This window comes from Fringilla coelebs, assembly GCF_963513975.1.
Source record: "Fringilla coelebs genome assembly, chromosome: 9".
In the NCBI taxonomy this organism is placed as follows: domain Eukaryota; kingdom Metazoa; phylum Chordata; class Aves; order Passeriformes; family Fringillidae; genus Fringilla; species Fringilla coelebs.
The window spans coordinates 19,270,042-19,281,342 of record NC_140067.1 but is presented as its reverse complement, the minus strand read 5'-3'; the positions used below and the strand labels follow the sequence as shown (position 1 = coordinate 19,281,342).

General features: G+C 39.4%; 1 protein-coding gene across 3 annotated transcripts; it reads left to right on the top strand.

Moving 5' to 3' along the window:
* Positions 1-24: 24 nt before the first annotated feature.
* Positions 25-8,893, top strand: EXTL2 (exostosin like glycosyltransferase 2). Of its 3 annotated transcripts, none has more exons than XM_084211075.1 (5): positions 25-214; positions 1,893-1,964; positions 3,896-4,323; positions 5,632-5,702; positions 6,279-8,893. In XM_084211075.1, exons 2-5 carry the CDS (start codon positions 1,960-1,962, stop codon positions 6,768-6,770), a joined length of 996 nt encoding a protein of 331 aa, XP_084067201.1. In that variant the 5' UTR covers positions 25-214; positions 1,893-1,959; the 3' UTR covers positions 6,771-8,893. The 3 variants fall into 3 exon arrangements, with proteins under 3 accessions (XP_084067201.1, XP_084067200.1, XP_084067199.1); XM_084211074.1 differs by having other exon boundaries at positions 25-226; positions 1,896-1,964; XM_084211073.1 differs by having other exon boundaries at positions 25-226.
* The last annotated feature ends 2,408 nt before the right edge of the window (positions 8,894-11,301 follow it).

Below are 11,301 nucleotides of genomic sequence, written 5' to 3'. Positions count from 1 at the left end.
GCGCAGGGACGCACGGCAGGAAACGGGCACGGCGCCGCCACCGCAGCGCTGCCGCGGTCCCGCACGGCCGCCCCTGAGTCACCGGAGCGGCTTGTGCGGGGCCGAGCGGCGGGGCTGGGCCGGTACCTCCTCCGCCCTGCCCTGCTGTGCTGCCGGTGACCCCTGGGAAGAACAACCCGGCCGGACGAAGCGGCGATAGCGGCGCCTGCGGAACGTGAGCGAAGCTGTGAGCGAGGGGCGACGAGCGGGGCGTGCGGTGCCGGGCGGTGCTGAGCCAGGCGGTGCTGAGCCGTGCTTCGCGGTGCCGAGCCGTGCTGCGCGGTGCCGGGCGGTGCCGAGCCGTGCTGCGCGGTACCGGGCGGTGCTGCGTGGTGCTGCTGCCTGGCTGCACCCAACTACTCCGGGGTGCTGTTAAGCGATGTTGCCCGCCAGAGCAGGGGACCCCGTTCGAGAACTCTTTTTCTTGGAACGAGGATTAAAATACTGGTGTTTGATGTAGCGATTTTATTTTCGTCAATTTTGTGTTATCTGCAGGTAGTATTGTAGGATTTTTAAAAGGACATCAATCTGGCATTGAAATTTCCTAACTTAATTGGCAAAATTTAACTGCATTTGCTTGTTGGAAAGTGCCGTGATGCTAATTCTAAAACACCTAAACAGACGTTTATTATGAGAATATATACTAATATCATCATTACCTATCACTACACCTATTGTAAGCACTAGAAGGTATGGCAAGCAAAGTCTCATAAACAGCCAGCAGTATTTATGTTTTCGTTTTAAGTATGCTTTTAAAGTTTAATTAGTCGTTACAATGGCACTGGTAAATGTTTCAAATAGGTTGCAAACTGCTGAAAGAGGATCTGAAGTTCACTTCTTCAAAAGCATATTTGATGGGAATACAGTGGACCTCATAAATGCTGTGTTGCCACTGCTGCTAATAATTTTCAGAAGTCAGGCATGATTCCCTATAAAATGAAGCAACCAGAACAAGCAGTTAGCTTCTGGAAATAGTTTCAGTGACCTCTTGTCACAAAATAATAGTAAGATTTGATCTCAGATTTGGGGAGACCTGTATATGTGGACCTATTCAGATCGGTGTACACACAAATAACAAATCTATAGTTTTAAGAAGCAAATTTATATAGTCCAAACAAATTACTCTTATGGAATTTCACAGAGGTTCAATTATTCAACAAATTAAACAAATTAATGTGCTCTAAGCTTTCAGCGTACCATTCTCAAATCAAAATTAATGACTCTTTGGTTGTTCGGCAAGTTTTAATGGAACAAAAATCTCTCCAACAACCTAGGAGCACAGCTTTCCTATATTGCTGTCCTGAGTCCTGTATATCCTTCTTTTATGTGCTTGGACTCATATTTTCCAAGCTGCCAAACCTCATGGGAAGACCAAAATGCTGTGCCTTAAACCTCTGATACAACTGATAATCTTAGTGAGAATGTAAAGGGGATGACCCAGAAAATAAAATATTATTGGGATAAAATTTGGTTTGCTTGACTGTGGTAGCCACATATTTTTAGTGGTGCCTGGTGAGCACAGGAACACCTGTCATGTTCTGAAGACCTACTTGTATCTCCATAGCTGAACTTAGGGATGGAACACACAGACATTGCACTGGCACAAAGCAATTTTACAAGCAGAGAAACAGACTGTTCTTTTCTTTTTAACCATCTGGTGTAATGACTTCTTTCAGGAGTGTTCATTGAAAGGCAGAGATAATTATTTAACTGAGCATTAGAAAAAGGAATGGGATAATTGCCATGAATGCATATATCAGTCAATAACTAGAGGACCTTTTACTTGTACAAGAATGCTGGGTAGCATGTGGATAACTGTTGATCTCCAGTTATAGACTCCCTTTAATTTCCAGCAGATTCAAAGATCACAAACAACTGCCCTGCAAAAACAAGCCAGGAAAACAATCCTACGTGGCAAAAATGAGGTAAGTTGCGAGGCATTTTAGTCTTAAATAATTTACTTTCATATTTTCAAGCAGGTTATTTGCACTTTGGAAAGAAATGATTGAAAATTCTGTGAAAAAACCCACACAGATACTCTTTCAAAAACTGTACTTGTTTGCCTGTCGTGGATCACTGAATTTGATCAGAATTCCCTGCTGAAAACCTAGAAATTACAGAGTAAAATGAATACATGAGTAATGGTATTAAAATAATATATATATATATATATGAGTTAGTAGCAAGCTTAGAATGTTCATCTTCTATTCAGTTTGCACTAATCTTGCAAGTAAAGAAGGAGAAAAGGAAAACCGTAGGAAGTGCAACAAAGACAAGTGCCAAATTCTGCAGCTAGAATGGGACAACCCTGAATGCACAGACAGCCTGGGGAACAGAGGCTGGAGAGCAGTGCCACGGAAAGGGCCCTTGGGGTCCTGGTCAATGACAAGGGACAGGAGCCAGCAGTGCCCTGGCAGCCAGGAGGGACATCCCTGTCCTGGGGGCACCAGGGACAGCACAGCCAGCCGGGCAAGGGAGGGGATTGTCCCACTGTGCCTTGATGCAGCCTCACCTCATGGTTGTTATGTGCAGTTTCATAGAATACAATGTAAAGATGTAAAGCTGTTAGAGACTGTCCAAAGAAGAGCTACAAAGATAGTGAAGGGCCTTGAGGGGAAGCCATATGAGGAGCAGCTGAGGTCACTTGCTCTGTTCAGCCTGGAGAAGAAGTGTCTGTGAGGTCTCCCAGCTGTCTACAGCTTCCTAGCTAGGGGAAGTGGAGGGACAAAGCACTGATCTCTTGGCTCTGGTGGCCAGTGACAGGACTTAGAGGAATGCCACATGAAGCTGTTGTGGCAGTGGGTTTAGGCTGGGCAGTAGGAAATATTTAGCTATCTTAGCCAGAGGGTGGTTGGGCACTGGAACAGGCTCCTCAGGGAAATCCTGACAGCACCAAGTCTGATGTGTTTGGACGATGCCCTCAGGCACATGGTGGAATTTTGGGGCCTTTCCTGTGCAGAATCAGGAGCTAAACTTCAATGATCCTCATGAGTCCCTTCCAACTCAGGCTATCCTATCACTGTGTGAAAAACATTTGAGGGACTATCTTTCTAGAAGCTACTTTTTAAGAGCTTTTGTTTAGTTCCAAGATCACGATCCAGAAACCTCTGCCTTAAACTAAATCTACATTCACAGTTAGCTGATAAGTAGCACCTAGCATCTGACATTGCCATTTTCTCACAAGTTCTAATCTATCAGCTCAGCTGTTGCTGAGATTGTTGCATTCCTGCATTACTCCATTTGGCATGTTTCTTTTGCTCCACCTGTGTGTTATAACCTTAGTATGATCAGCATCACATTTTCTGTACTGATTACCATTATCAAGGAGATATTGACAAAATGTCCAGTAATCAGTTACAAAAATTATTCCTTCTGTGTGGTGCTTGAGCAACAGAAAAAGCGAGCATTTTATTTCCTCCTTCCTGCCAGAGCTTTTGAGAAGGCACCTTTTTTGCTTCCCAGTTAAGGTAAAGCTCCTGCAATGCTGAAAACACTGAATCTCTGTACAAATTTGCTTTCTACTTTCAGCTGGATAGACTGGGTGAGGTATGTAAACGTTCAATCAAAAATGTAGTACTGAAAAAACAGGAAACAATGAACACTCTTAAGAACTACTTTAGATTTATTTCACAAAATAATGAAATCCAGAGTTAACCAAAAAGAGTGAAAAGCAAGTAAGCACAGAAACTGGGTAACAGAAACACCTGTCTTGATAGCTGAAAGTAATATGCCAAAGTGCTAATGTCCTCCTTATTTACTTAAATTAAAATGTACCTAATATTTTGGGAGTTTTGATCAAGAGAGAAAACTGTACATGGGTTTATAATGACTTCCTTTCCTGTTACGTGTTTTAAAGGTGTTTTCACCTCTGTAAGCTTCCAGGAAGAGTTATGGGAATCCGCCTACTGCGCTTCACCTCTGTGGTGATCATCGTCTTGCTTCTTGTGGCAGGTGCTTTAACAGCTTTGCTTCCCACTATCAAAGATGACAAACTGCCCAACTCGAGAAGGGAACCAAAAACCCAGACTCAGTCTGCCCTGGATTCATTCACTCTTATTATGCAGACATACAATAGAACTGACTTACTGCTAAAGCTTTTAAATCATTATCAAGCAATCCCCCACCTACATAAAGTAATTGTTGTGTGGAACAACATTGGTGAGAAGACACCAGAGGAAATGTGGAATTCCTTGGGGCCTCATCCAGTCCCTGTTGTCTTTAAAGTTCAAACTGTAAATCGTATGAGAAACAGACTGCAGAATTTTCCTGACCTGGAAACAAAAGGTAATCAGCAGTTCATATCACTATTACTGATAATATTTTCATGCTTGAAATCTGAACACTAAAAGAGAGATGAAATCTGAATGCTAAAAGAGCTATACTGTGGAGTAAATCAATAGATCTTTTGGACCACTTCATAGAGTATGGGTAGTATAGAGGAACCCTGTGTTATGATACCAAGTGCACACCACCACCAGGCTGAAGAGTAAAGGAAAGAGGAATGTCAAATGCATTTCAAGGTCTTTTGCAACAGTTCTTAATTTCCTTTGTGAGGCAGACATAGGTAGTTATGCTGCTCTTCTTTCTGTACCATAAACTGAAATTCAAAATGCATGTTATTTGTTGAGTGTCCGCACTAATCTGGACTTAAGTCACCTGGTAGACTTGATTTAGCCCATTCCTCTTAAATTCTCAAGCATGTTCTGCTCTTCTGAGAAACTTCCCTCCCCTGTCTGGCTTTCTATCTCGAATTACACACCCTTTTATTTAAGAGTACTTTCCCTAGTCTCCCGGGTATTCATCTAAATATTCTTCCCAAGCTCTTTCTAGGACGTGTACAACAATAAATCCTGTTTGTTTCAAGTGGAAAAACCCCCCATATGTTGCATTACAGACCTGACCTTACTCATGATTAGTAAAGGTAATTGTATTTATTGCCCCCTTCCTATCATGCTGCTAGTCCAAACACATGATTTCCAGGAAGACACTGGAAACTTCAACTTCCCAAGTGTTTTCTTACTGTAGTAAGATCTGTGCTAACTGTAAACTTTAAAAGTTTTAATGCATCTGCAGTTCAGATCTAAGAATATCCTTCCCTTTCCACTTCCTGGTAGTCTTTTGTCTAAAACTAAAGGCAAAGAGTCTTCCTTCTGTAATTATTAGTACTGAATGTTGTCTGGGCAATTTAACTTGCTTACTTAGTGTATGTGCTAAAGAAAAGTATCTAACTGTATTCTAGTTGTATCTTTACACAAGATTAGTAGAATTTTAAGTTGCTTTGCCAAACACTCCCAGGTTTTCTAACACATATTTCTCCAGCTGTACTACAGATGATCAAAGGTTGCTGAGTTTTGTAACAGCCTGGCAAATAATCTAGAACTTAGGTTTGCTTCCAGTTACCACAAAGCTGTGACCTTGCTTTAGCTTTGAAATCTAATTATGTTTTATCAATCTACTTTTAAGGAATTGCAATTCAGCTTAATAGTTGTTGAAATTTTGTATTTCATTTATCAAATATTGTGCTGCATACTGTGCTCATGTGTTTATTCTTTTGATCAATTAAAAGTTTTTCTCTCATTTTCCTCCCTTCAGCTGTTTTAATGATGGATGATGACACGCTAGTCAGCGCTCATGACCTTGCTTTTGCCTTTTCCGTTTGGCAGGTAATCTTTTGCATCTTGGCAGGCTGTATTTGTGAGTTGCACTTGAGATTAATAGTTTTAGTTAGAGCAATACTGTATCATACTGTTTTACCACTGGTTTTCTAGCTTTGAAGTTAGATTTTAGGAAGTTTGAAGTGTTGAATAGTAGAAATTGCAAAATTTCTAAAATTTGTTCTTTTGTAGTATCTGTAACTTTAAAATTTTAATTCTTACTTTACAAAACCATGAAGTTGCTAACTGCTGAATTTATTTAAATGCCTAGTACTCTGTTTTGTTTTGCAAAACATGAGAAATTGGCTGTAAAGTTATTTTCAGTGCCAAATACACAGCTGCCAGTTGTGGGTAGATGTTTTGTTGGCACTATGTGATGTGGAATGAGGCAGACTATCAGTTTTGTGAAACTGTATTTAATTACAACATTTATGCAGATCGAAGGACCGTATGCCGACAATTTAATTCTTTCCTGTAATGATGTTGTCTTCCTTTCATTTAAAAAATCCGTAAATCTCTCTTATGAACGCAAGTAAGTGAACCCCACACTGTGAAATATGTGTTGAGTTTCTTTTTTTCTTTCAGCAATTTCCAGAGCATATAGTGGGATTTGTTCCTAGAAAGCACATTTCTACTCCTTCAGGCGTATACAGTTATGGCAGCTTTGAACTGCAGAACCCTGGATTTGGGAATGGAGATCAGTATTCTATGGTGCTTATCGGTGCAGCATTTTTTCACAGTGGGTATTTAGAAGATTTTCAACAGCAGCCAGAAGCAGTTTATGCCTTAATAGATGAAACTCAAAACTGTGATGATATTGCCATGAATTTTCTGGTAGCCAAGCATACTGGAAAGCCTTCAGGAGTGTTTGTGAAGCCTGTTGACATAAGAAATTTAGAAAAAGACACTAACAGTGGCTATTCTGGAATGTGGCACCGAGCAGAGCATTTGTTACAGAGATCCTACTGTGTAAATAAACTCGTTAATATTTATGATGGCATGCCTTTAAAATATTCTAATATCATGATTTCTCAGTTTGGTTTTCCTAATTATGCCAATCACAAAAATAAAATGTAAGCCAATGAATTTAAGGTGTTAAATGTTAAACAATACTCAGTGAATTGTACTGAGTTCAAGGAGAGAAGAAGGTGTAATTACTGCATCTTGGCCATCCCTCTTTGTAGCCTCTGATTTTGTCTCCACTAAGCTTTTTATGTATTTTCTTTCCTTTCTAATTCACAAAGGTAAGTTTTGAGAAAATCTAAAGAATATATAATCATGCTTAGCTGTGATAAAATCATCCTCTTTCCTTAAAACCTGAAAAGCTACTCTAATTAATTAGGTCAGTTCTTCAGAAACATGCAGACAAAAATGCACTCCTGCACTCCTATTCTTCAGATCTTAACATTTGGGGTTTTTTTCCCTTGAATATACATATCCAGTCAAATGAGGTCTAGGCATATTTGTGACAGTTATATTTTGAGATGCTTCCTTGCCTTCCCACTCCTCACCTGCTCCTACCCAGTTTCCAGTGAAGCTGTAGAAGAGCTACAGTGAACTGCTGGCCAGACTTCTGGCCTCCTGTACAAACCCTCTTGAAGTTTGTATATAAGCTACTTGGTGTTCTGAGATTTCTTGAAGCTGCTATGAAAGCCAGAAGAGTACGTCACCTTAATCTGAGACAGTCCTTAAACCATTGCCTACAATATCTACTCCTGCTCAGTTAATGGAAAATGATCTCTGATGTGGCTTTTTTTTCTATTATTGATTTGCCTGGAGTTGCTGAAACACTGCAAGCAGCTGAAAGGAAAATCCTATAGGTTGGAAATATAAGAAACATGAATACATGAAATATGAAACTTATGTAAGCAGCCAGAAGAAGAGGATGGAATGTTGCTTATTAATATTCTCTTTAGTAGTTAGTTTTATTTTGATACTTTGCATATACAAACATGTTACAAACATGCACCCAGGAAAATCCTCAATTAGTTAAAAATTTCTTATTTACAGTTCCTAGTAAGAGCAGGGTGTTCAACATTTATTACAGTGTACTTTTTGTAATTTTACAGGTCTACTGTTTTTTAGCTACTCTTTCAATGAGTATTTACTTTTTAGTTCCTTTTTTCCTCTGTTTTTGGTGACTATGACAACAGAGTTAAAATATACAATAATGGGTAAAGCATTATGAAGAAAAGTATTTTAAGGTATAGTGATATTTGACAGGGATGGACTGTTATCAGTCTGAATTCCTTGACTTTATTTCTAGCAAGAAACAGAGCTGCTGTTAATGGCTTTTGTTGGATTGGGACTCTGTAATTCTGGAAACTTTCTATTGACATAAACAGGGCAAACCTTTTCCAGTGAAGTTGCAGAAGGGTAGGGCTTTTGGGGTTTTTTTTGGGGGTTTTTTTGTGTTTTTTTTGTTGTTGTTGTTGTTGTTGTTGTTGTTATTGTTTGGTTTTTTTGTTTTGTTTTGGTTTTGGGGTTTTTTTTGTGTATGGAGGAGAGAATAAAAGACAGTGATTTTCCTGGTCACAAAATCAGATTTGGCATCCAAAGCAGATTTAGTTTCATCTGCATCAGCTTTTAATTGATTCTTAGAATCAGTTCAAAGGTAGCTGTAGGCAACCAGTTACAGCTAATACCTAGTACATAAATAGCATCTGCACAAATGGTATATAATTCTATCTTTTTTTTGTAATAAGTTAGCTGAAAAAAGAGTGAAAATATTACAAGTTCTTTACAGCAGGGTGTGAGTCTTTGGGGGGAATGAAGGAATCTTTTGCCTTGTTCTATCAGTATTAAAGGATTTGATTTCTGTTCAGTGAAGTCTTCCTAGTACTTTTGTAAGATTTAAAGGGCAGAATCTTAACATGGCAATGTAAAGTCTGCTTAATTTTGTTGTAATAGTGAAAAGTAGTTTTTAATTATTGTGCTGTAGTGCTAAGTAGTATACAGACAGGCCTATGATCTTTCCAGAAATGCAAATTTCCATGATTTCTGTTCTGTGCAGTATCAACTAGAGTTGTGAAGACTCACAGTTGTTGTTAACCTTACTATTTTTGAAATGTGAAATGAACTGTCAACTCAGCCAAACCTTAGTATTGGGCTCTGTTGGAGTGAAGGAGTTGTTTTGGTTTCTTCTGTATCAGTGAAAGAATTAATAGAACAAGCTTTTAATGATACTGTTAAAATTTTATTTGCACCATTGTAAAATAAAATACAGAAAGCAGATTTGTGATGTATTTATTTTCAGAATATTGACCAAAATTTTAGTATTAAGATGTCTAAAGTAAGCTCACAGTTTGCATACTCGCGAGAAGCACCAAGGTTTCTTTTTTTTAAAAAAAGTGTACTTGTTGGCACATACATTCAATTTAGGTAAGGCCTACTTATGAAGGAAGGAAAGGCATAAAATAACCAACAGCCTTAATCATTTAGTGTTAGCAAAGAAACTACAAAGATAAGACTTAAGCTTAAGCTCCAGCCATAATTCACTGTACTTTGGAACCAAAAGGGGTTGTTTGCTTATTTTTTAAAAGTGGAATTTTTTATCCCTTGGTAGTTTTAAAAATGTCTTAAGCTTCTTTACTGAAAATACATTACCAAAAATTATATTTAAAAAAATATGCATGTGATTATTTCTTTGAGAGATTATCTATGTCATTTGGTAATATTTTGGAGTCTAAACAGAATCATCACCACCTGTGAATGGTCTGTTGAAATTACAGTTAATGCAACACAGGATTTTAAACATGGTATCTAAAATAGGTATTTAAAAAATCTGTGATAAAAAATCAGGATATAGTGCTAAAATGCACAAGAAAATTGCTCCTTTACAAAAAAATGCCACAAGATGTCACTGCAGCCTTGATATTTGATCTCAAATGTTAAAACGAGTACATAGTATTGATTAGAATAACTAAGTTGTACTAGTTTCAACTATTCTTAAAGCTAGCATTTTACAAAGTGAAATTCATTAAATAATTATACTAATAGCTATGACACACTACTGGAATTGAAAAAATATAAAGGTTATTTTGCACTAATTTTTACAGGGAAGAAAAAAAATGTTAGTTTATTTCTCATGCTTACAAAGGCTGCAGCTAATTGCCACAAATGAGAATTCTTCTACAATGAAAACTGAAATTTTAACTTTGCAGAAGACATATAAGCAGTATATAAGAATTTGACAGCTGAGCTTCAGTATCTAGTAATATCTGCCTCCTAGATTCACCAGTCTAGCTGGATGGGTTTACATATCTTAGGCTTTAACACCAATTCTGTTTCTACAGATTCTAGATCGTGGATAGGCTGTAGACTGCTCCATCTTTCCTTCTGTTGCCCAAGAGTGTTGCTAAAGCTATTTCAAGTATGCTCATTCAAACTCCCCTGAAGCAGAGTGCAGCACTGACTTAGAAATGTGTTACATTGAACTGTAGTGAAAGTCTGAGTAAAAAAGGGCATAAAAAACCTGTGGTTCTGGGCAACGTACCTCAATACGCTCTTTTACACAGGATACAGTACCCCTCAGAGAATTGCTTGTAAATAAAAAGACACTAGTGAAATACTTGATTTTGTTATGGGTTACACACAAGTTGTAAAGAACAATCTAAAGAAAAATAAACACTGGTTTCCATGAAAAGGAGCAACCCTGCAACAACCTTTATTTAATTTGCTGGTACATAAGACTGCAGTCTCCTTCTTGTGAACATCTTGTATGGAATAGTACTTACTACTGAAAATGAGGTTTTCTCACGTTTCAGAATCAGGCACAAACAGGGTCATATTTAGCACATTCGTTTTGGAGCTTTTCCCCAAAAAAAGCAGTGTAGAAACACTGGTACAAAGTATTAGAATCAACACAAAAACAAACGAATACAAAACAGCTGTGGTGTCTTCTGTAGTCCTTCACCTTATTTGTAAAGCTTTAAAGATTATCCAGTGCTTATGACACCAGATTAAAAACTGAAGAGTCAGAAGTGTTTCACACTCATGTTTAGCCTCATTAGCAGACACACCAGGATTAATTATATGCACTGGTGGTTACAGTAAGTTATTTCTAGTGTTGCGGAAAGCTGGTGATACAAATGTGAACCTCAGGGCTGCATATGGCTTCGTATTACAGCATCTTTTAAAGATGTTTCAAGAGTGGATTTTTTTGCTTGTTCGGGGGAAGAGTGACTTTTTTTACCCCCCTTTTTTATCTCCTCAAGGAACCTCTCCATTGTAACCTTTGCTTTAGTTGTAAAACTGAGACGGACGGTCTGTCCTCTTTGGCACTTACCAATTCCTTCTAAAGGGGAGAGGCGGAAGAACGCGCCCAGAACTCGAACCAGCGCGTTAGGAGAGCTCCGCGCCTCAGGCGTGCGCGGCTTCTCCCGCTGCTCGCAATCGGCTCCCGGCCCCTCCAGCCCCGCGCCCGACGGCGGCCGGCACCGCCCGCGCGGGAAGCGGGGGGCCTGGGGCGGGGCGCTCCCGGGGCGCCGCCAGCTCATTGGCTGCAGGCGTAGCAGGGCGGCCTCTGATTGGTCAACTGACCTGTCTGTCACGACTAAGGGTGTCCCAGGTAGCGCAATGGGCGCTCCGCCGGTTCCCCCGCGCCTGA

What these genes read in the sequence shown, in the direction of transcription:
- EXTL2 (XM_084211075.1), top strand. An exon ending in TCCTGACCTGGAAACAAAAG is followed by an intron (nt 4,324 to 5,631) that starts GTAATCAGCAGT and finishes TCCTCCCTTCAG; the next exon opens with CTGTTTTAATGATGGATGAT. An exon ending in TTGCCTTTTCCGTTTGGCAG is followed by an intron (nt 5,703 to 6,278) that starts GTAATCTTTTGC and finishes TTTTTCTTTCAG; the next exon opens with CAATTTCCAGAGCATATAGT.